Source organism: Drosophila gunungcola (assembly GCF_025200985.1).
Source record: "Drosophila gunungcola strain Sukarami chromosome 3L unlocalized genomic scaffold, Dgunungcola_SK_2 000005F, whole genome shotgun sequence".
Taxonomy (NCBI): Eukaryota; Metazoa; Arthropoda; class Insecta; order Diptera; family Drosophilidae; genus Drosophila; species Drosophila gunungcola.
The window spans coordinates 564,406-588,540 of NW_026453180.1; the positions used below are offsets into that span (position 1 = coordinate 564,406).

Sequence of the window (24,135 nt, forward strand, 5' to 3'; positions counted from 1 at the left end):
TTAATTTGTGTCAATTTACATTGTTATTAGAAAAATTAAAATAATTAATCCATCATATAAATAGTAAAAAGTAATGACAAATTTAATTTTATACAAATATTTACAATTAAAATAGATTCGATTTCTCAACTTACATGTTTAATGTTTAATCAATATCAAAACTTAAAAATATATTACATATAGTAATGCCGAATTCATTAACTTTCTTTAAATCAAGTTGGCATAAGCCATAAGCGACAACATTTATTAAAAAATTTAATAGCTCGCTAATTGGAAAATTCCATTTAGTCTAGAATATTTAACCTCATAAATTATCTTCGATTGCGAAATTGTTTTCGACAAAATTGTAAAACTCTCAAATAGGGTATGCAGCCATATCCATAATCCATTAGAAGCCAAGAAAACAAAAAACAAACAAACCTAGAAACAAAACAGCAACCCGGCAGCCCACGCGGATAATAAAAGTCCGGCATATGATTTCTGGTGGCGTATCTATGGCCATCTATATCTGAATCGGTATCTTTTTGCTCGCCTTGTGGTTTGAATTAATTAAAAAATCAAAGTCGTTGTAATTATTTGTCTCGACTGCAAAAAGTGTCTGCCACTCGATGGTATCTGTATCTGTATCTGGTATGGTATGGTATGGTATGAGCCACAAGACAACTGCTCTCGAGATCATAAGACCCGAAAGTGGAGTTGCAAATTGAACTTGCTTTATTTTGGCGCCAGAGCTGCCATTGTTGTTGGTAAATACCAACAAATACCAAGTGCGTGGGCGACTCGGAGTCGCTTGTCTAATGGAGCACCGAACTCCAAGGCCTCGCAGTCAATTTTTTCTGATTGACTGGCGCTTGATAGACCGATCATATCGAGCCTACTGACTATATAGATGCAGTGCTGACGTCACACGGCATATGAAATCATTTTCGAAATGTAGGGGATAGGGATAAATCAGCGAGCATTCCATGAATAATCATAGACGAACGAACGAACGAACGAACGAACGCTAGAGATACAATATATATTTGCCAGCTAGTTCAATAAACAAAGCCACACGGCGATTCAATTACCAATGCAGCTCACAGCGTCTGGACTTTGACTTTGACGACCCACTGTGCGTATGAGCGACGCGGAACAAAACTATTTTGAGTTTCGGTTTGGGGGTTTCGGATTATTTATGCGTTACATGCGAAACACAAAGCCAAATTTGAATATTTCACATGACGCATACGGTTGACATGCGTGTCTACGACAAATGTCGTATCGCTCCAAACAGAAGCAGCCACGCCCCCTCCCCAATTTTAAAGTACAGGAAGAAATATATTAAATTTGTGGTTGCCTCACATAATCATTTTTAATGACAATATTTAATTATCTAGGAAAAAGTTTGGTTTTTCGAAAAATATAAGCTTTTGTGTAAGATATTAAAGATAATAAGGGTGACATAAATTTAATTAGATATTTTAAAAGACTGTATTCTTGGCTTACATTACTTTAATTAATTTAAAATAAATCTTGGAAGAAATATGTTAGTATTGACAAACAAAATCCAAAAATGTGTAAAAATGTAAAGTCGTTTTATTTTTTTTTAGTGTCGAACCATTGACAATTGAAATGAAATTGATTGAAATGCGATTAGCAAAATGAATATCAAACTGCAGCTACAACAACAAAGACTTACTAACGCTATAAATGTTTTGTTTTGTCGAATTCAATTGAATTGAATAATCACACATATGGCGGCAGGTGCTGTAAAAATGAGGGGGGGGGAAAATGATTTTGGCATATTTCAATTCGGCAAACTGTTCAGTAGGCTATTTTTATGGCCCCGACTTTGATTGTTTTTTGGCCATTTTCCTGCAGAGTCACGAAATCTTTGGGGAGCTGTGACAATTTTATTTCTTTACTTTATATAATGCAATGAGATAATCAAGGCATTATGTCAGCCCAACTGGGCCAAGCTCGGCTCAGGTGTTTTTTTGTTGTTGGCACTCGGAGAATTAGCACTAGATAAATCATATACAGACAAGATCCATGCCTAAGCTATGATCTCAGCGATCGAACTGTGAAAGTTCTAGCTTTTTAGCTTTGACCCCCACGCAATGCCAGCATAAAATGGAGTGGACGATGGTGCTCCACTTCGGACACTTTGGAGCGCAGACCTACACTCAAAAAATAATTAAAAAACAAACGCGAAAACAAACCTCCAATTTTTAACTTTTAAATTATACAAAAAAAAACATTGATTTCAAAACTAATAAATGTATTTTATTAAACCAAGTTTTAGAAAAATTATTAATTTTTTAAAAGAAATATTTTTCTAAAACAAGGGCTGATTTCGAAAACAAGTCTGATTTTCTAAAACCAAGTATGATTTCCAATTTTTTTCCGACTGCAAGAACAGCATGACCTACGCTAATAGGGCAGAGAAAAATCTGTCGAAATTTTAAACTAATTTTAGCAGTTGCGACATCGCCAAAATATCGGAATTTCAAGCCAGCAGCAACAACAAAAGTTCGCTGAACTGCACAAAAGCTACAAACTATAATAATAAGACAAAGCCGGGCTTCATTAGTCCCGACAACAGCACACCATCAGCTTCAGCAACAGCATCACCAAAACACCATCACCATCACCATCACCATCACCATCATCGCCGAAGAAAGCAGCCGCTGAAGAAGATTGGCCAGCGGACAAAAAATGCACACAAATCAACGTTAGAATTTGGAATTCCAGTGGGAACAAAGCGGAGAAAGACGGAGAATTCAGCGAATTCCCGGTACACGGACGAGGTAAATTGACTTTTTATAGACAGTGACAACAATTAATTATATTTTAATATGCTGCGCAGCTTGGCTTATTAGTTTATAGTATCAACAATACAAATTAAAGAACCCCTCGGATCGGATCGGTTGGGAATCCAAACGCAAACCCAAAGTCGACCTCGAAGAAAGGCCGCCGCAGGAAGTCATCGAACTTTCTCCGTGTTCTTTCGCCGACTAATTTCTATATTAGGTGTCATGGTCCCCGGCTGTCGTTGGCTCAATTAATTACCCAAACAGCTGCGATCATTTATAACCCAGACGGCGGGTAGTCAATCTCCCCCGATCTGTGATTTGTTACATTTTGTAAGGGGCTATATGTGCGGCTCGGCTCCCAAGGCGCAAGGTCGAACCAATTTGCCCGAAACACAATCACAGAGATCAGCAACTGAATTGCCGTGACAAGTGAACCTCTCCGGAGTTGGGAACCCAAGAGGTTCTCCGGTAGAAAGAACATTATACAATCGCGTGAGCTGCGAGTCTTTGTTGCTTAATTCGGCTTTGTAAACGGTGACATGCGAACAGAATGGTTATATGCTTAGAATGGCTAGATGGATGAATCTGTGGATGGTGTGTGAGTGGTGGCGGTGCCTCTTAGCATCTTAGCAGCCACTTTCCAGCGACTGAGCCGTAATTAATAGCAGCTTACGGGTTAGTCGCAAATTAGCCACATGACACAGCATCGTAGGAGTCCAGAGACCGAGCCGAGACGGTTTCTCGTGGGCAGAACTGACCCCATCCGGGCAGAACTCTTAAGCTCTTTTACCACTTCCCTTCCACTTTACAATAGATGGTTGATGGTTGAGTAAGCCGCCAACAGCTTCCGTTCGATTGGAGGCGTTGCGGCTGTCGAGTTTGCAGCGTGGGCGTTTGTTTAGCACTCTAAATTACTTAGAATACATAAAGTTTGAAGTTGATTTAAGTCATAAATATGCTAATAAAAACAGTTAAATTAAATCTAAATGGCTATGAAAGATTTAAGTGGAATAAGTCTAAATAATTATTTTCAAATTTTCCATATTCTTTAAGGATATCCAAAATTTGAATTTTAAATTTATATTAAAATTGTTAATGAAAAGCATTTCAATGTTTCTTTTCCAATTTTACAAACAAATTTAACTTTAATGTTACATTTACTGCAAATAATTGATTGACTTTTAACATGAGTCATTAGTTTTATAAAAGTAACGTATGGTTACAAAAACAGCAACCAATAATATTCATACGAATGTTATAGCAAAAGCCAATCGAAACTTCAATAATGTTTATGGGTATTCATGGCATATTGTCAATATGCTGTTTATTCCAGAATTATCTCCTTGCTGCTTACTAAGTACTTGAATACATTTAAGACTCGCCATTCAGCTCGCTCCAAGCGCCGCTAGTTGAGGGGATTCGATGTCTTGGCGCTCTCCTGGCGGATGGCGTTGATCAGCTCGTAGTTGACCAGGAAGGTGAAGCGCAGTCCGGAGATTTCCACAGTGCAGTTGTGAGCCAGGCGGGCTTTGTTGCCCGACAGCAGCGGAGTGCTGTCTATGAAGATGGCCCTCTTGCCCTCGTTGGCGATGAAGAAGTCGCCGTTGCTGCGCAACTTGATTGTACCCTGGCGTCGCGAAATCTTGGCAGCCGGTCCTTCTAGTCCCAGATCCACGTCCACCACACAGTCCTTGGCATCGCGCCCGAAGGTGATCTCCTTGGAGCGCATAAGGTAGCGCACATGGCGGCCGCACAGACAGGCCAGCGTCTGGTTGTCGAACTCCGAGGCGGCCGTCGGACTGAGAACGGAATCCACCAGAACGCCCCAGCGCGACAGCTCGTTCTCCAGCAGGCGTATATCACGTTTGTTGCGACGATCGGCCAGAGCCTTCTCCATTTCCAGAGCCTCATCGCGCGGCTCGTTCAAGTCGTGCTCGAAGATCTGATCCTCTGCATCCGAGAAGCTGAGCGGCTGCTGATCCGTGCCGAAAAGCGGCTTCACAGCCTGATCCGGCAGCAAGCTGTACTGCTTGAGGAGTAGCCAATGGTTGTGCAGGGATTTGGCAGTGCGGGCGCAGTAGAAGACGGAGGCGTTCTTGTCCAGCAGCTCTTGGAACTGCTCCAGCTTGGGTTGCTCCGACTGTGATGGGATTAAGTTATAGATAAGTAATGGTTTTATTTACAAATGGAACTAAAACTACTCACGCTCTTGATGGTGCCCAATAGGTCCTCCTCCTGCACGCTGTACAAGGCCTTGCGCTGAACGGACTCCACCAGCTCGGGATGCAGGTTCCTCATGGCAGACACGGCAATCCTGGACACAGCGGGCTCATACAACAGGGCATACCAACGTTGCTGAAGTTCCTGCAGCGTAAACTTGCAGGAGAACTTCACGCCGCGATGGATAATCCTCAGATCGTTGGTCTGCTGGATGCCAATGATGAGGGCCAGGTCATCGATGGGCTTCCAGCGGCCCAGATCCTTGGTGGCCATCTGGCCCATGGGACGTCCATTCCGACGCTGCGATTTCTTGCTGGCCGGACGCACTGGACGCGAACGCCTGTCGCTGGTAGTGGGACGCTCCATAACGGGCGGTTTGGGATGATGCACTACGGCCGAAACGATGGGAGCAACGGGAAGAGGCGTGGCCAGGGGAGCGGGCGTAGTGGGCGTGGCCAGGGGCAGCAGGGAGGCAACGGTACTGGAACTGCTACCCGGGTGCACCAGGGAATCCGCGGAACCCGGCGTTTGTGGCGCTTCCGGCGTGGAAATGGGTATGTTCAAGGGCGCTAACGTGGTATGTGGCACGCCCACCAGGGCGGGATAGTTTTGGGATGTGGTCCGTGGTCTGCTGCTGCGATTTGCGTCTGTTCCACCGCGATTTGTGGGCACTGCGATGTTGTACTCGACTATTTCGTCATCAAAACGCTTCCTTTTGATCGTCCGCGATGAACTGTTCAATGGGCAACGTAAGGGTTAAATGATTACCATGCACTAATTAGGACAAAATGACAGTTGTGTTATCGGTTTACCTCCTTCGTTTTTGATCGTTTTGCAGTTCAATCGGCAGATTGTGAATCGGATTTCGTAGTGGTGTCGAAATTACAGTTGAAATGTTAGCTGTACTTCCTATTATTGTTGTTGTTGCTGGTGTTGTTGTTGGTGCTGTAGGGCCAACGGTAGTTGTGGTTGTTGTTGCTGGCGACACGCCTGCTTGGATTAGTGTGCTCACAGTTGCAGGGGGGTTAATATGCACTGCGGGGGGATTAGTGGCGGCAACGGGCACTGCATTTCCAGTGCCAACGGTAATTCTTGTTACCTCCATGGTTTTAAAAGGCTTTAAACAGGCTAAAACTTAATTATTTTCGCGACGCACAACACACGCAGTGTGACCGCAGCAGCAAGAAAACTATATCGGGCGCAGAGGGCTGCCAGACTGCCGGAACAAAGTGACACTGGAAGAAAAACTTTTTTAAATTTATAATTCGGATGTACTTTAACAGAAACATAACTTTTCAGTCCCCGCGTTTTCCATTATACAAAATTTTTATAAATTTTCTAACAACAAAAAATATTAAATATATGTTTGTGTTAAATAGTTATAAAGCAAATCACAGTATGCTTAATATTATAACCCCATTTTGCAATGAAACGGTTTAAATGGCAAACAATTTTATATAATACGTAGATTTATGATGGTACTAAGATAATGTGATTTCTTAAAGGTATTGTCTTTAAATCAATAATAATAGAAATATAAATGCTTACTTTTAACTTGTGAGAAATATATTATTTGAAAATGCAGGTATGTAACATAAATTTTTCAAGATATGTTTATAAAATATTTCATATTTATAAATTTTGAAGCAAACGCAGTGGCCACATAGCACGCCTGCCAGATCGTCCGCGAAACCCACGCTTACCAACACTTCCGCCCACACACACGCAACGGTCTGGCAACCCTGGTGCTGGAGCCCCCTCGACTGTGCAAAATTTGTTTACTGGCATTTAAATATCCGTGAATTTGGGCCACGACGACTTTACTCATCAATCAGAACCGATGCCCGGAGCAACCAGATGAGTGCCTGGACGAGCGGGCGACCGAAATTTCGCACTAGCCACACGAATAACAAGGGAAACTATGAGGTAAATGGGTCTGAGCACACAAAAACAAAACAGTGGGTCTGACTGTATATATGACTAATCGATTTGCAGTTTGCACTACGCGGAATCAGAATCTTCGCAGTCAGAGAGCAAAATGGACATCTCGGAGACGCCGACGGACTCCACGGGTGTCTCGCCGCTGGCGGACGATGCGGTGTCCACTGCTCCTGAAAAGAATATCCTGGAATTGGAGCAGGCAAAGGACCATCATGACAAGGTTGAGCTCGAGTTCAAGACGAGCTCCGCTTTGGACAACAGAATAATGCGTCCGGAGTTGCTCACCCTGGACGCGATCCCACAACGACACACCATCGAGCGCACTTTGGCCAACAGTCATCCCCTGATGATGTCGCCCACAAACACGGACTCCGATTCCGAGCCCTTTCAGCTGAAGAAGCAGGAGAAAGCTCAGCCGAGGAGCAACTTTCCGGACGTAGTACCCGCCACGGAGACGGTGCAGGCGAAGAACTCGCTGAATCAGGCACGGAACAAGCCGCAGGATGCCAAGGTCAGCCTGCTGAGGGCCAACAGCCCGGACATCCTGAGCAGCGAGTCGGATGCGGATGTGTCCCAGTATTTGGCCGCCGTGGAGTCCAACTTTCAGTCTGTCTCCCTGATGCCCAATGGTAATGGCAAGAAGACCAACAAGCGTAGCACCACTCTCCCTGGCGGCGAGGACATATCCAGCTTGGATTCCATCTCCAATCACAGCTTCGATGACGACGAGGACATCGAGCACAATCTGGCCTCCTTGAGTCCCTCAAGCTCGCTAATCGATGGCTTGGATGGCGAGGATGACGACGACGATTGCGAGGGTCCGGAGCTACTGCCCGACCACGATGACGACCTGGAACTTGACCTGGAGTTCGGCCTGGCCACCACGCCCACACCCAATGCCCCGGCATCGGGCACGGCTGCCTCCACTCTGCCACAATATACGGCCGCTGAGGAGAGACGTGACTCGCGCAACTGGCAAAAGATCACTCTGCCGGATGGACGCACCCGGGAGATCGATATGCGTGTTATAGAGCCCTATAAACGTGTGCTGTCCCACGGCGGATATCTCAAATCTGGCGGCCAGAATGCCATAGTCATCTTTTGCGCCTGCCACCTGCCGGATAGGTCAAGGGCCGACTACAGCTATGTGATGGACAACCTGTTCCTCTACGTGGTCAAGACGCTGGAGCAGCTGGTCACCGATGACTATGTGCTGATCTATCTGCATGGCGGCTCTAACCGGAGGAATGTGCCGCCTTTTCCCTGGCTCAAGAGGTGAGTTTTTGCTGCCATTTATTTTTGGGATTTACTAATGAAGAGATTGGCTGACAGATGCTACCAACTGCTGGATCGCCGGCTGCGTAAGAGCCTAAAGCATATGTATTTGGTGCATCCCACGTTCTGGATCAAGTCGCTGGTGTGGATGGCGCGACCTTTTGTGAGGTAAGTTAATTACTATCTTGCCTAATTTTAGTTTAAATCGAATGTATCTTGCAGCACAAAGTTCTGGCGCAAGCTAGTCTATGTGAAGTCCCTGGAGGAGCTAGGCCTGCACGTTTCCGTGGAGAAGGCGGCCATTCCGGAGAAGGTCAAGCAATACGACGCCAAGCGGCACTGAGGCACTGACCTGCAATGCCAAGACGCCCCAGGCTTGTTTCACTCAAAACGCTAATGCAAACGCAACGTATTCATGCCACACCCGCTACTCGAGCCTCTGCATTCCCCATCTTCAATACGGACTAGGACTAAGGCTTATCCTCCAACCGATTGTTTGCGCTCTCTTGCTATGCTTTAATTTAAGATCTCAATCTTTGTGATACTTTATGTTTGCCTTCTCTCAGTCGAGTCGAATCGAATTGAGTCCCAATCCCCTCCTGCATTTTTTCGTGTGAAGCGTGAAGGCGTTCAGCAAAAAACATCGAACAAGTTTTTGTAGTTCTTTATTGGCAGTTGTAGAAATCGTATTAGTAGACACAGACTCATGTGCTAGGATCCTATATAGATATACACACAACAAACATACATAATGATACCATGTAGTTATCGTGTAGCTTCCGCTTCATATATATTTTGTAATGGAACAGACATACATATGCAACCAGAAACCACCAGACTTCCGAACATGTTACCTTTCTTTGTAGTGGCAAAAAGAGTAAACACGAAGTTGGAACACCAAACTGAACTTAAACATAAGTAATTGAAAATCTTTAGCTGAATTTTGCATCCAATATCGCATTGTATTGTATATTCCAAGCGTTCCAAGCACGACACGACACTTTCGCTGACACTGAGTGACCCCATGCCAGTCGACAGAATAGGTGCCCCATTTATCCCAAATCTCATCCCCACGATCAGAGTTAAACCCAATTAGGCTGTAAGTGAACTAGCGACCATACTTTGTGGAATCTACACAACGGACACACGTAGAATCTCTCTAGCGGATAATGTGACGTACAATTAGGCAATGTAACCGATTGATATTAAGAGCGACATTTTGTTGGTTTCCTTTTACCGCTTTAAACAAACAATAATAATAAAGTGCAAGATGATTTTTTATTTATTATGCAATAAATCTTATGAGTAATAGCTCTGATTGCAGTCCCACAAATCGTTGTCCTCATGAAATTGGATGAGTACGAGCTCGTAGGTGACAATGGTGCCAGCAACCTTAATGTTTTTACGAAATATCATACATATATAATATAAAATATGTAAAAGTTTCAGTAACTTACACTCAACACCAGGTTTCTTGTGAGGTGGAAAAACTTCATGCCACTCAAGGCCACCACATCGCTGATTACCTCCTCCGAAAATCTCTTCACCTCCGGACACCAGGATTCTTTGGGAACACAACGCAGATACCTCAAAGTCAACCGGGATTCGTCATGAACGCTGGCGGAGTACAATGAAACCGCCAAAGTGCGACCGATGAGAAAGATGAGTGAGAAATAGAAGTACACAGCATGTGCCACCGAGGGCATGGTGCTATTAAAATACATTACAATTAATGATTATTAGGAAGCTAAAGATCTTTCTCCTTCAAAAACTCACTTTAAGCTGCGCAGCAACTGCACACAAATGAAATACAAGTTATTGGAAAAGGATACCATTGTTATAAGGGAAATGGCATTGTCCATTTTTTCGCATAGAATGCATATATTCCTATATTGAATGCGACGTTCCGACCAGTAAGTGGGTGCCATGTTCTGCAAGTAATCGTTAACTCTTTTTTTTTTAAATAAATAACCCCCAAGAAGTTCCCTTACCATTCCCTTAAAATTTCGCAAATCATCGTTGAGCTGTTGAAACTTGGAGGCCAATCCAATGCTGACCATCATCACAAACATGTCCATATAGTTCCATATGAAGGTCGAATAGACATTCTGGAACTTGCCCCACACAGCCAGAGGAGCGGAGTAGCTGGCCACAAAGAAGATCTCGTCGTTGGTGCGTAGAAAGTAATTCTGGATGGGATCGGCGGTGCGGTTGCAGAACGAGGCATAGTTTATGGCCGATACCATGCTCAGAATGTGCTCCGCTGGATAGGAAAAAAAGGTTAATAGTCCTCTAAATACAGAAAAAAAATGTAATTTACAACAGCTATTTGAATCGTGGTTTCATTTTTTTCTTTTTTAAATATATTGCTATTCTATTATTATAATAAAAAAAGAAATGAAAAAATAAAATAAGAACTATTTTTGTTATTGATTTTACATAAAGCATTAAACTTACCAAAAGACAGCATCATTCCCACCAGCATAACCATTGAAATGGTGTGACCCATCTTCCACTTGGCCAACTGTGTCTTATACTGCGGCAGATCCTTCTCCACCGTGTGCCAGTACATCATTAGCTGGGGCCACTGCCTGGCCAGATTCAGAGCCACCATCAGCACCAGCAGAACAGATCCCCGGAATATAATGGGCTTAACACTGTTGAAACTAATTGGGTTGTTTAGGACCTTAAACAACGATAGTCCAAAGTTGGCCAAGCTCGAGGCGATGAAAAGCAGAGAGAAGCAGGTGCGAATGCTACGCCACGAGAAGCTCAGATTCGATGGATGTTTACCCGTCACTCCCTTAACTGGCATCATGGCGAAGAACTCGGCCACGATGAGCACCCTGCCCACTGCCTGGTGGAAGCTTCCATCGCTGAGGAATGCCTCCTTGGTGCTTCGCGATAGCTCTGTTTAAATTAAGCTTCAGCTTAGATTTTTTTTAATTTGTTTGAATACTTGTTTCTTACTCGGAATTTTAATCGGCACTTCAAACTCATTGTCCATATGATTTTTGTAGGTTTCGCAACTTTCTTGTAAGGCTTTCTTCCGGGCACTTTAGAAAAATAACAATGTGTCAAAATAAATCTTTAAAAAATGGAACTGGCACTGTACGATATGCAAAGTTCAAACCGGGAAATGAAATTTTAAACAAGAAAGAAATCAGGCTTCAGCAAAAAGAAGCTTATATAACCTAGCTGTTACAAAAATAAAATACTTAATAAAACGATTATATTATTTTTCAATTTTTTTGGCTGAAAGTTTATGACATATGTAACATTTTTAGATGCCTTTTTTAAACGTTTCTATGACAGCTCTATAAAATATATTTGTCCGATTTAAATAAAAATGAAAGTCATAACTCTTAACTAAGAAAACATCCCTGTAGCTCGGAGTATATATTTGAAAAAATTTAAAAACATCAAAGTTTTTCTATTTTTTCTTTGGGATCTGTATATACCACCTGGAATAGTACGACAACTTTTTGACAAGTTCTAATCAGATAGCTTTAAAGCTGAAAGACTAGTTTGCGTGGAAAAGTACTGACGGAATATAAATGTAACCCTTACAGCATTGCAAAGTTTTTAATGAAATTATAATTCCCTCTGCAATGTTATAAAAATGATTTTTTTACACTCTTTAAGCCTTAATCGCTGTAGTCATAGATTTTCCAAATAGATTCCAAAATGTTTTGCACCCACCCACCTTTCGTGAACCAAATCCAGTTTCCTGACCTTCGTTTTCAACCGGCGCAATTTGCGCCCCATCTTGGGCAGGAACTTCATCCTGCGACCTGCTGATTCCACTCGCAAAGGCAAACTGCTCAAAAGGATTCGTCAGTGACAGTGAGCTGGCCCAGTGACCATTAAAAACACCTGTTGTTTTGCACTTATCTATAATTAAGGTACAGCAACAATAAAAGCACATATTTTGCGGGCTTAGCCTTTTGTCCCTCCCACAAAGTTCAGCTTTCAAAGCAGCCGGCCACCTTTTCAGCGCCGTTGAACTGCAGCAAAATTAATTCATAGGTCACGATTGTGCCAGCCACCTAGAGATATAGTACACATCTATAATTAGATAGTATTGCAATTTTTGTTTTGGAATACAAACCGAAATGACAACGCCGCGTGTGAGACGAAAGAACTTCATGCCTGTCAGAGCCACATTGTCCATCTGAACTTCTTCCGAAAATCGTTTAAGCTGGGAATTTCGGGAATGATTATGCAGTTTTGGGTATAAGTTAACTATACTTGCTTACCTCATCGCACCAATATTCCCTGGGAACCACTCGAAAGATGACCAAAGGTCGCTTCGATTCATCATTGATACTGGAGCTATAAAGCAATAAGATGAGAGTACGACCAAGTAGATAGGCTAGGGAAAACCAGAAGTACAGGGTATGCATTATCGAAGGTTTGGCCCTGGAAAAAACGCAATTAAAATCCTGATTGAAAAAAGAACTTATGCAGGGGAACAGAAATATGTTATTTATAATATAATTTGATAGATAGATTTTTGTTTAGAAAACAACCCTAGAACTTACTGCATGCTCTTGAGGATTTTTCCACAAATAAAATACAGATTGTTGGTGAAGCAAAGTAAAGTAATGGTGGATATGGCATCGTCCACCTCCTCGCACAATTTACAAAGATTCCGAAAGTTAATCCTGCACTGCATCCAATGGTCTACACTAGTGGGCTAAAACAAGAATTTTATATTAATTTATGGTTGACTTATCTAAACAAAGGCCTTACCAATCTGGCCTCCCTCATCATGTAATCATTTAGCTGCCGAAAACGAGCAGCTAAAGCCACACTAACAGCCATCACAAAGATATCATTAAAGTTCCAGGCAAAGGTACTCAAGACATTGACCACCTTGCCCAGGAGCCCCAGGAAATGGGTGTAGTCCACAAAATAAAACACCGATGAGTAGTTTAAGTACAGGAAACTGTCGATGGGATGACCCGGAAACCGAGGACAGTCGTTCACATAGTAGCCCGTAGACAGCATGCTCATTATGTGTTCCACTTCAAAGTAGATAAATATATATTAAGCATGTTAAATAAAAAATATACCCTTACCCAAAGAACAAGTGGTAGCCACAAAGGTGATTATCTTGATCTGCTGGGCCAGAGATTTGCTTTCCTTGGGAAATTTAAGAGGTGGTAACTTAGCCTCCACCAACTGCCACTCCTGAGCAATTCTAGGCCACTTCCTGGCCAATTGCAAGAATGAAAACGAGATTAGGAAAATGGATAAATAGAAGACCAGAGATTCCACGGAATCGAAATTGAATGATACATTCGTCACATAGGCCACCAAATAGCCGGAGGTTATTCCAAAACATAGGATGGTGACCAGGGCATAATAGGTTCGAATACCGAACCAAGTGAAGGTCAGATCATCAGCGAATTTGGAACCGATTCCGCGAACTGGCATTAAAGCGAAGATTTGGGCGATGATGAGGACTGAAATATATAGTACATAATATCGGAACTAAGAACTAATTAAAATATTGAAATAAATAATGAAAATAAAAAAAATTTCCATTGAAAAAGGTTTTACAAATATTTATTTCATTTAAATACGCAAGCTGTTTTCTTTGTCCCCTTAAAATTACCTGGCTTGATGGCTTCTTGAAAAGAACCACTGTATTTGTATTCCTCTTTTCTGATCCGAAGAAACCAGGCTTTAACTGCGTTAAAAAAATTATAATTATAAATCTTAAGCAAATCCAAATACTTACTTAGAGAAAATTGAAATCGTCTTGAGGGATTGGAGACTACTTTGTACTTAATGATTCCCAGAGTGACACTAGAAGTTAAAATTAAAACTTAAACGTAAATAACCTTTATTTTGGATCCACCCACTCGCTGCCAACGCGTGATCTTCGCCAGAATTTGATGCGAGCAATGCATCTCCGCCGCTTGACAGGATCCCCAGTGGTCCTGGCCATGTTCCGTGCTCGACTGACAAGCAATCCTCCCCTGACAAAGGGTAAACCCACAAATTGCTGCCGGTTAACACTAATTGATGGCCTCCATGCCAATGGTGCGCTTATCTGTGCATTATCTTGTGCAAATACGAAAAGTTGACAGCCCTCGAAAAGCGTATAAAGTATGTACAAAATGAAAATGTGAATGCTGAACGGAACTAGAAGAAGAAAATGCTCATGGAGAGCCAGGTCCACGGCTGCAAATGCTTTTCTGCACCACGACACCTTGCATTTGTCGGAATAACCACTAGTTCGTAGCCCGTTAAAATAGCAGACATCTAGAAAAAGTAGCATTATTTAAATATTTCGAAACATTTACAATACCGACTGCAAAGATGAGCCTTCTTGTCAGAAAAAAGGAACCCTTTCCACTGAAAGCAAAGGTTTCATTCCGAAGCAAACCCCATAGTTTACACACCTTTTACTCATTTTTAAAAACACTAGTTTTGTGTAACACCTCCTATTTAAATACCTTAGTGTAGAGCTGAAGGTTGTTGCCTTCTCATCTTAGCTGAGAGCACGAAATCGCCGTTGACAAAAATGGACACCACCACGAAAAGCAGAATAACCTCATAGTGCAGGATATTCTCATGCACGGACCGCTCCATCTAAAGACCCTGGACACACAAATGGCTCTTCAGCATGGACGTGATAATTGAGACACTTGCAACTAAACGCTTCGGACACGCTTTTTGTATTGATAGATAACATCTGACAGGTGCGATTGATTGTGTGCCATTACAGAAGGTGCAAAAAAAAAGGATATATGTATGTAAAACTAGTACTAGGAAAATATGCTCTTGGAGGAGCCCACGCCGCCCTCGCAAAAGTTTTTCTGCACTTCGGAGCCGGCCATTTGGTTGATCAGCACCAGTTCGTAGACCATCAAAGTGGCAGCCATCTGAAATTGATCATTAATATGGTCTAAATATAACAAATATATATTCTTACAAACTTACCGCAAATATCAAACGTCTAGTTAGTAGAAAGTACCCCTTGCCACTGAGGGCAAAATGATCTGAGAGAAAAATCTCATTAAGGCGCCTTAGTTCCACACTCCAAAACTCAGTGGGTATTTCATAAAGGGTATATGATATTTCCCTGGATTCTTGAGGAATAGAAGATGCAGCAAACATCATGTTTAGAACTCGAATGATGACATACGAGAGGCAAAACCAGAAATATAACTCATCCGCATAGTTGCCTTTGGATCTGAAATGGTAAAACATTGAAAATTAAATAAAATGTAAAATGTTAATTACAAAAACAGATTAGCTCTAAATTCTTTATAATAAAATTTGTGATCTAAATAAATTATCATATGGAATTTAAATTGTAATATTAACGATTACTTCATTAAAAGCATAAGTTTAGATTGAATGGTTACAAAGAATCTTAGTGCAGGTAAATGTTTCTTACACGTATATGCCTTAGAATAACATTTTAAAAATATAAAATAATCATCAGAACTCACTGAAAACTGTGATATATCTGCACGCATATAAAGTACATGTTGTGGGCACAGGAAAGAACTATCAACCCAGATAATTCCTTGTCGTAAATCGCCAGAAGATCACTGAGATCCAGGAGATCAGAGCGTATTCTTTGCCAAAATTCATTTGGCATTTGTGTTTTTGAATGCTGTCGAATGCGCCAGTGCAACTGCTGGAATCTCATTTGCATACCGCGGCAGATGAGGATCAGGAAAATGTCTACAAAGTTCCACACAAAAGTCATCGATAGAGTGGTCCATTCAATGAAGGGTATCCACCAGGCACTGAAGTGCATGACGAGGAATAGTTGCTGCCGCTCCCTCTGGAAATAGTTTTGCCAAAAGTCCACCTTCAACTTGCACTCCACAATGGCCAGATGATTGTTGTAGAGGGCACTTCCCACATACGTGGAGTGCTCACAGAGGGCAAACACCAGGAGGCAGACGCCCCAAAGTCGGAGGCGACTAGAGTAACCACGCCCATGCCTGCAATCGTAGGCGGGCTCCAGGAAGATCTGCTCACACTCCGCCGTCCTGCGGATGATATATGGCCAACGGCGGGATAGCAGCAGGAAAACCCCGAAGCAGAAAATGCAGATAACGCTGAAGCTAAGGGATCCTGGAAAATATATTAAGTATATTATTAAAAATATTTTATATTTCTGTTTTTATTGGGTTTTTTGGTTGTTTGAAAGATAGATAGAGAATTCCCTTTTAATCAATTAAAAAATGCACCATTATTTTAAATATCCTTGTAGTTACACAGAAATTATACATTTAAATTTAGAAAATTAAATTATAAAAAATTTAGTATTACTTTACTTCACTTTACTTTAAAAGTGATTTTCAAATTAGAGCCTGTCGACTTTGTATTCCAAATTTTAAATTATACAAAAATTTTAAACAAATTATTAAGACTTAAAAAAATAGGTTGTGAATATCATTTTTCTTAAAAGCTTTAAATTATAGACAAATCTAAGAATAACCTTAATATTTGTGTATGTTTTATCATATTAAATAAATATAAGAAAAATGCAAACAAAAATTGTAGAACTAAATTAAGTAAACAAAATCATTTAAACTCTAAAACTCATGACCCACCTATGGTATATATTTTCAGGCCATTATCGAGCACAACTTTGGAGGATAAGGCGCAGTCCACAATAGAAAAACAGAAGAGGATAAGGGCAGCCAGAAAGGATGCAGAAATCCAGCGAAAGCGAACTTTCTCCGGTCGCGAACTTGGCCAAATCCCCGAAACTGGCAACACGCCAAAGAACTGCGCTATAACCAAAACTGAAATGGGTACAATTAATACATTTTCTAATGGAAATTCTTATTGCCAATCTCACCAGGACCAATTCCATGCTGAAGTGTGTTTCTGGTGCCTCTTTGTCCAGACTGCTTCATGGCTTGGCTGTTTGATGGCAAATGCAAAAAAGGTCCTTTAAGTGCAAAGGACACACCATGAACAAGGGGGCGTATGCCAATCCATTTGCAGATTAGGATCTCGCGAATGCGGATTCGGTGCAGGTGCATGGGCGTGACACTTGTGACTAAATGTGCTTTTGAATTGTAATTTCGAGTGCTAAATTCCGGAATCTAAAACTCCCTGCAGTATTGAGTCTTTTGCCTAATGGAACCTTGGTTGATGACATCCGATATCATGAGCTCATAGGTGATAATTGTGGTGCCCATCTATGTTATGATAAATATGGGCATAAATATTAAATTGTTCATTTTAGGGGCTTAACTTACAGCGAGGACAAGTGAGCGGGTGAGGTAGAAGAATCCGCTGCCGGAAAGAGCTGTCATATCGTTGCCCAACTGCTCACTAAAGCGCTGAACCTGTCATAATTTAGTTTTATATTTATTAGTATTTTGGATGGTTAGTTATACCCACTTCTATAGACCAAGCTCTGGAGGGCACATCCCTTAAGGCCGTGACAATCTTTCGTTCGTAATCATTTATCGAAGAGGCCACAAAAATAGTCAGCAAGGTGCGGACCACGGCAAAACCTAGGGAATACCAAAAGGCCACCATTACCAGAAAGTCCACTCCTATGTTTCTGTTAAAATATATATAATAAGAGTTAAATTTAAGTATATAAGATAATTTAAAAAACTTATTTTACTCACTTGAAGCTATTAAACAGCTGAAAGCAAATAAAGGACATGTTATTGCCAAAGGCCAGGAGCACTAATGGAGCTATGGCAGCATCTAAAAGATGCACAAGTCGCTTTAAGGCCAGGTAATGTTCCCGAACTTCTGTCCAAAACACAGCTGGCATTACTTTCCTATGAACAGCAGCAATTCGACGATAGAGCTGATGAAATCTGGCAGCCAAGCCAATGCCAATACACATAATAAAACAGTCGGTGAAGGAACGCGGATAGGCAATTGTCTGGTTAACCCACTGAAAAATATTTTAAAAAATATTTAAAAAATTAAAAGGATTTTGTTTTAAACTAAAAGTACCTCTAAAATGGGCAATAGCCAAATTTGGTAGGGCAGGATCATGTAGAGATGTGGACGCTCCCACTTGTAGATGCTCTCCAAATAGGTAACATTGATTTTGCACTGGGTACGTTCCAAATTGCTTAAATGAAATGAATTGAGCAGCAAAAGACAGTGTTCCACTGAAAGGAATGTTTAAACAGGGAATTATAGGATTTCAAAACGTAAATAACGTAAAAAAATAAAATAATAAAAACAAAAAAAAACAATTATACAAATTGTAATTTTAATAGCTAAGCTATAATCATAAAATATTCAAATTGTAAAACTGGTTGTATTCGGATTTATTGGTGTGACAAGCACAATAAATAAAAGTTGTTTATGTAGAGTTAGCATGATTAACTAATCAAATAAATGAATAATAAAACATTGTTTAGTGCTTTCAAATATCTCTCTGATTTATGTGATTAATAGGTCATTCACCAAAATGTATTTGCTTATTAAATATTCTTTACACAGTATATATATTTAATTTGATTTTGCTTAACCTTAGAGTTTCCAGAAAACACTTCCTATAAAAATGAATATATTTAACTTACCCAAAGCGGATGACATGACTATGGCAAACACAACATAGATGCGCTTCTTCATCTTGTACTCCCCGTAGAATCGATAGGGAACCCTTAAGAAGAGCTGCTCCACACTGCTCCAAATTCGCATGATCCTGGGCCATTGGATGGCCAGTCGCCAGAAGAAGAGATGCTCCAAAAGACACACGATATACAGGGAAAGGGTGCTGGAGGTGTGAAAATTAATGGCCACCTTGATGACATAGTTGATGACGGTGCCGAATTCGCAAATATTTAGGATTAAAATGAGGCAGGAGTAGAAAATGCGCGAGGAAAACCAACGAAATCGAATATCGGATACATCCAAAGCGCGTACATTGCTCACCGGCAGCAATCCATAGATTTGTGAAATAAAGAGAACTTTTAAAAGCAGAATATTTCGATTTTAATTGTAGTTAAGTAGGTTTGCAAACCTTTCGAGACCGCCCGATGGAATGTCTCGCCCTGCGGCATGGCCAAACTAACACTAACCACTAACTGGCCAATCTGGCGTGCAGAAAGCCCCCCATCTATAGCCGAAGGGGGCGTGGCGGCCTTAAACGATTTACCAACTATAGTAAGTATTTACAACTAATTGCGGCGCCTGTCACATTCAGCTGACATGACAAATGGCCAAAAGAGTGGGTTGTTATTGCACTGTTGTGTTCATCAGGCGCACAGGGGCTGCAGTCCTTTGCGTCGATTGGGTTCATCGAATTGCAAAAGGACCAACTCGTAGGTGACAATGGTTCCAGCCATCTAAAAAAGGGTGTAAACGTAAAGGCAGTCCAGAGGTGTGAACTTATAGTAAACTCACTCCAAAGAGAAGGCGACGCGTGAGGAAGTAGAACTTCTTGCCGGAAAGGGCCACTGTCTGGGTAGTCATCTGGAATATCAGACGCTCCACCTCCACGCACCAGCTGCGACTCGAAACCCTCCGCAGGACCCCCAATCCCCGCCTGGATTCCTCATTGATGTCCGCCGCCGTGAGGAAAACAAAGGCCGTGCGTCCAATCAGATACAGAAGGGAGTACCAGAAGTACACATAGTTGATGGGCCAGCGCAGTTTGCTTGGGGGTTATAAAAAAGAAATGCTTAATAATTATTATAATTAAAATGCTGTAAATAACATCTGTTTGTTGATCAAATTTTAATTTAGTTTAGAAATTATTTATATTAAAAATTTGTAAGAAATAAAATAAAACTATGCTGAGAAGCGAAAAATGTAACAGTTATTTTTTTAGAAATAAAATATATTATCAACCATATAACTCTAAAAGAGGGTAAAGTTTTTTTTTTTAATTTTAAATGAATTTAGAAATCATGTAGATTTCAGGTTAAGTAATTTTAATTTAATATAACAATATCTTTTAAGTAGACTTACTTGAAAACATTAAGCAGCTGGTAGCACACAAAGTATAGGTTGTTAACACACGAAAGCAATATAAGACTGGACATGGCGCTGTCTACAAATTCCAGTAGTTCGCACAATTTGACATAATGCTCCCGAATTTGGATAAACACCGATTCGCAGACCTCTTCATGTTCCAATTTACGAATACGAGCAGTTATTTGCTCAAATCGATAGGACAAACCCTTGCTAATCATCATGATAAAGAGGTCCATGTAGTTCCAAACAAAAGTGCAGGCTAAATTGATTAGCTAAGAAAATAATATATATTAAATGATATAATATATTGTATATTTTGATATATTGCAGGAAGAACTTGCCAACATAAGAGCAGCTAAGACCGGACTATAAGGCAGTATTTCAAACACATAGTCGTAGTTTCTTTGTATGTAATTATCAAAACTGGCCACTTCGGTTATATTGGTGCATATATTTAAGCGACGCTTATAACTCAGTATAGCCGATACCTGATATAGAGCATGTTCACCTGAAAGCAAGGAGGATTTATGGATTATTATTTTAATGAGATATAACGAAATATTCACCTAAAGACAGGCCAATAATGGCCAAGGCAGCCAACTGCACTCGACGTGAAAGATTTTTTTTGGGTAATTCATAAGGTGGTTTGGTGAAAACCATTTCCGTTTTGGTCCAGTAGCGTATAACTGCTGGCCATTTATTTGCCAGTCGAATGAATACCACATAGGCAGTCAAAACACAGCCAAAAAACACCAAACCCACTGAAAAGATTATTAAATACCTTAGATAAATACCTTTTATAATATTTATTAATTAAAACTCACCAAAATTTTTAGCCGTAATACCAATATTAACTAGGCGTGTAAACATGCCCAGAAATAATGTAGAAGTGGCAGTCATGAAGATCACGGTGACAAACATGGGCACAGATTTGTAGGCAAATCGAACGCGTCTTGGATTTGACTCCCGAATGCCCAATAAAGGCATTACGGCAAAACATTGGGCCAAAAGCATGACTCAAAGAGGGAATTGAAGCAATTCAAATATTTTTCAGCTTATTTATATATTAATTTCAGTAAACCACTCACATGGATACACAGCTCTATGAAAGAGATCCAGTTTCGCATAGTTGGGCAGCTTCTCGCTGGCCAATATGTTAAATTCCATATTAGATTCCTCAATAAACTTGGGTGGTGGAGTTTCGGGCTTGGCCAAAATCTCCACTGATTTAATGCCATTATCCTTGCTGGGATGTCTACGAAAGTTCAAAGTAGGTCCTTTCATGACGCTGGTACTTTTTGCACTGACACGAAATGCGAAATTTAGGTAGGTCCAAAGCTTGTCATGGGCGGAGTACTTAAGTTGAGCCACCGAAAGCCCCACAATGGTTTTGGCTGCACCGTGGTGACCGTTTGAAGTGCCACTAATTACGGGTTTTAGACTAAGCTAGTTGAAGGATATAAACAATAATTACGAAACTCGACCGACCTGGTTAAACGGTATAAGCGGAGGTCAGAATTGAGCAGCATGTCGAAGGCTGCGGATAGCATCCTGAAGCACCTGAAGGTGCAACGCCAGAAACAGCGGGCCATCCTCAAAATGAGATTGCGATGTGCCCAGGGAGGATTCGAGTTCGAGCAGCTGGACACCTTCTACAGAGCCATCAGGCCGTGTAAGTGAACCAAGCAAACAAAAAAGGAGGGAAGTTTAGTTTAACTAAACTACAGACAGTATTATAGTATAGGTATTTATTTATTTATTTATTTTGTTTATAGTTGCTATACTTTTTAGCTTTGTTTTCATACCGAAGAGTCTAAAACTGTAGTCTAAGGCCATATTTTAAAATTACATAAGTTCTATTTTAATAAGTTTGGGGCTTTAATTTAAAACTAATTTTATTGATCCATAAGAATACTTTAGTTTCTATGACATTGGGTGCAGGAACTATTTTAGGGAATCCATCAGCTATAAACCTATTTTAATTTCCAAAACCAAAGGTTCAATTACAACATTTTTATGAATTAGTCGTTAAAATACAGAAAAGTTAAAGGTTTAAAAAATTCTCCTAAGTTAAATTGTAATTGGGCAATGTTTCTAATTTCATATTTTAAAAAATATATATTTTTCTTTCAGATCTTTGTGTGGCCCAGTTCTTTGGCATTATGCCTTTATCGAATCTTCTTAGTCGCAATCCGCAGGATGTAAAATTTAAAGTAATTAGCATTAGCCTGGGAGTCACAGGTCTGTTTCTACTACTCGGCGGTATTAAGACCTTAGTTGGTGCCAATGTTATCTTCAATGCTGGACTCAATGCCAAGAATATGGGTTCGTTTTAATTGTAATTTTAAGTCATAATATTCATCTTATAATCACTTAGTTGGTTTGGTCTTTCTCATTGTGGGCATTATCAACTGGTTGAATTTTGTTGGCTTTGCTCGATCCTGGTCGCATATAATGTTACCTTGGAGCTCTTTGGACATCCTGATGCTGTTTCCTCCTTATAAACGTTGCAAGCGGAGTCTTCGGTCAAGAGTGAACCTCGTAGTGATTTCAGTATTCTGTTTTGCCATAGGTAGTCAACTGCATTGTCCCACTTATTGTTTTTATTAATAACTTATTTTAGGAGACCATGTTCTTTACTATGCCTCTGGATATCGCAGCTATAGCATGCATATAAGGCAATGCCAAACAAATCACTCTCGAATTACCTTTGAACACTATTTGGAGAAAGAGTTTTCGGATATAATGTTTCTGCTGCCCTGCAACATGTTCTCCGTTTGCTATGGATTTGTAAGGAATTTTTCTTAAGTTTTAGTTTTTTATACATTTTTTATTATTTTAGTGGCTTAATGGATCCTTCACCTTTTTGTGGAACTTCACGGACATCTTTATTGTGATTACCAGTATTGGACTGGCTCAAAGGTTTCAGCAATTTGCTGATCGAGTTCTGGCTTTGGAGGGTCGTGTAAGATTACTTTTAAAATATTAACTATACTCTATATGTTTTGTTAGTAATAACCTTTTCCTTTAGCATGTTCCAGATGCTCTTTGGTATGATATCCGACGTGATCACATACGCCTTTGTGAGTTGACCAGTTTAGTGGATGACAGTATGTCGAATATTGTTTTCGTATCCTGTGCAAATAATGTGTATGTGATCTGTAGCCAGGCATTGGCTATTTTTACGTGAGATATATATTTATATATATTTGTTAATACCATGAAGTAATGAAACATTTTATTTATTTAACCAGCAAACTGCGAACCCCCATTAATTACGTATATTTTTGGTATTCGCTGATATTTCTACTGGCCAGGACTAGCCTTGTTTTTATGATCGCCTCCAAAATACACGATGCCTCGCTGTTGCCACTGAAATCCTTGTATTTGGTGCCCAATGGTCACTGGACTCAGGAGGTGCAAAGATTTTCCAATCAGCTGACCAGCGAGTTCGTGGGCTTGTCCGGTTATCGTTTGTACTACTTGACACGAAAGAGCCTTTTTGGAGTAATAAAAATGTATATTTAGAGTTTATTAATATTTATATTTTCCATTCCATGTAGATGCTTGCCACCCTGGTGACCTATGAACTTATGCTACTGCAAATGGATGCAAAGAGCCCCAAAGATCTACGCTGCACTTAAGAAATTAAAGAATTGAAAATTAAATCATCAGCCCTGATCAATTAACTAATAAAATATAGTTCTACAAATAACAAATCTTTAACTCATAACAATAAAATGCATAATTATATTGAGGACCTTAGTAATCACCTTTAAAACACTATAAATTTATATTAAAGCATTTTAAGGTATTTGGTAATTTACAAAAATATAAGTAATTGAGTCAGTCATTTGATTCAATTGAAATTGAATGTGTGAGATCATGAAACCCACCTGAATTGGGTGCAACAGGAGGGTGACTGATTATTAAATGGCCAAAAAACTGCCCGGAT

At 40.5% G+C, this 24,135-nt stretch overlaps 6 protein-coding genes across 6 annotated transcripts; 2 read left to right on the forward strand and 4 right to left on the reverse strand.

Annotated features, from left to right (window-relative positions):
- Nucleotides 1-4,086: 4,086 nt before the first annotated feature.
- Nucleotides 4,087-6,226, reverse strand: LOC128258973 (microspherule protein 1). The gene is made up of 3 exons (XM_052991024.1): nucleotides 5,831-6,226; nucleotides 5,004-5,751; nucleotides 4,087-4,938 (listed from the first exon to the last, which is right to left on the reverse strand). The coding sequence occupies exons 1-3, from the start codon at nucleotides 6,121-6,123 to the stop codon at nucleotides 4,204-4,206; spliced, it is 1,776 nt and encodes a 591-aa protein (XP_052846984.1). The 5' UTR covers nucleotides 6,124-6,226; the 3' UTR covers nucleotides 4,087-4,203.
- A 482-nt stretch (nucleotides 6,227-6,708) lies between these two features.
- On the forward strand, nucleotides 6,709-9,531 carry LOC128258974 (protein prune homolog 2). Its single transcript, XM_052991025.1, has 4 exons — nucleotides 6,709-6,944; nucleotides 7,014-8,234; nucleotides 8,292-8,402; nucleotides 8,457-9,531. The coding sequence occupies exons 1-4, from the start codon at nucleotides 6,940-6,942 to the stop codon at nucleotides 8,575-8,577; spliced, it is 1,458 nt and encodes a 485-aa protein (XP_052846985.1). The 5' UTR covers nucleotides 6,709-6,939; the 3' UTR covers nucleotides 8,578-9,531.
- LOC128259295 (gustatory receptor for sugar taste 64f) lies at nucleotides 9,415-13,926 on the reverse strand. The gene is given in 15 exon segments (XM_052991597.1): nucleotides 9,415-9,626; nucleotides 9,692-9,944; nucleotides 10,011-10,165; nucleotides 10,226-10,497; nucleotides 10,692-11,144; nucleotides 11,205-11,290; nucleotides 11,941-12,054; nucleotides 12,109-12,128; nucleotides 12,224-12,283; nucleotides 12,346-12,435; nucleotides 12,494-12,656; nucleotides 12,779-12,933; nucleotides 12,969-13,264; nucleotides 13,319-13,705; nucleotides 13,858-13,926. Coding segments are annotated over 14 exon segments (2,568 nt in total). The 5' UTR covers nucleotides 13,677-13,705; nucleotides 13,858-13,926; the 3' UTR covers nucleotides 9,415-9,533.
- Nucleotides 13,927-15,016: 1,090 nt separating this feature from the next.
- Nucleotides 15,017-19,380, reverse strand: LOC128258976 (uncharacterized). Its single transcript, XM_052991027.1, is given in 11 exon segments — nucleotides 15,017-15,133; nucleotides 15,192-15,444; nucleotides 15,707-16,343; nucleotides 16,826-17,020; nucleotides 17,077-17,422; nucleotides 17,483-17,572; nucleotides 17,628-17,793; nucleotides 17,864-18,141; nucleotides 18,204-18,364; nucleotides 18,782-19,171; nucleotides 19,225-19,380. Coding segments are annotated over 11 exon segments (2,673 nt in total). The 5' UTR covers nucleotides 19,265-19,380.
- A 66-nt stretch (nucleotides 19,381-19,446) lies between these two features.
- On the reverse strand, nucleotides 19,447-21,464 carry LOC128258975 (gustatory receptor for sugar taste 64a). The gene is made up of 7 exons (XM_052991026.1): nucleotides 21,269-21,464; nucleotides 21,005-21,196; nucleotides 20,747-20,941; nucleotides 20,522-20,688; nucleotides 20,175-20,452; nucleotides 19,608-19,860; nucleotides 19,447-19,549 (listed from the first exon to the last, which is right to left on the reverse strand). Exons 1-7 carry the CDS (start codon nucleotides 21,462-21,464, stop codon nucleotides 19,460-19,462), a joined length of 1,371 nt encoding a protein of 456 aa, XP_052846986.1. The 3' UTR covers nucleotides 19,447-19,459.
- A 243-nt stretch (nucleotides 21,465-21,707) lies between these two features.
- On the forward strand, nucleotides 21,708-23,824 carry LOC128259296 (gustatory receptor for sugar taste 61a). The gene is made up of 8 exons (XM_052991599.1): nucleotides 21,708-21,852; nucleotides 22,314-22,505; nucleotides 22,558-22,752; nucleotides 22,804-22,970; nucleotides 23,023-23,145; nucleotides 23,212-23,366; nucleotides 23,435-23,687; nucleotides 23,744-23,824. Exons 1-8 carry the CDS (start codon nucleotides 21,708-21,710, stop codon nucleotides 23,822-23,824), a joined length of 1,311 nt encoding a protein of 436 aa, XP_052847559.1.
- Nucleotides 23,825-24,135: the final 311 nt, after the last annotated feature.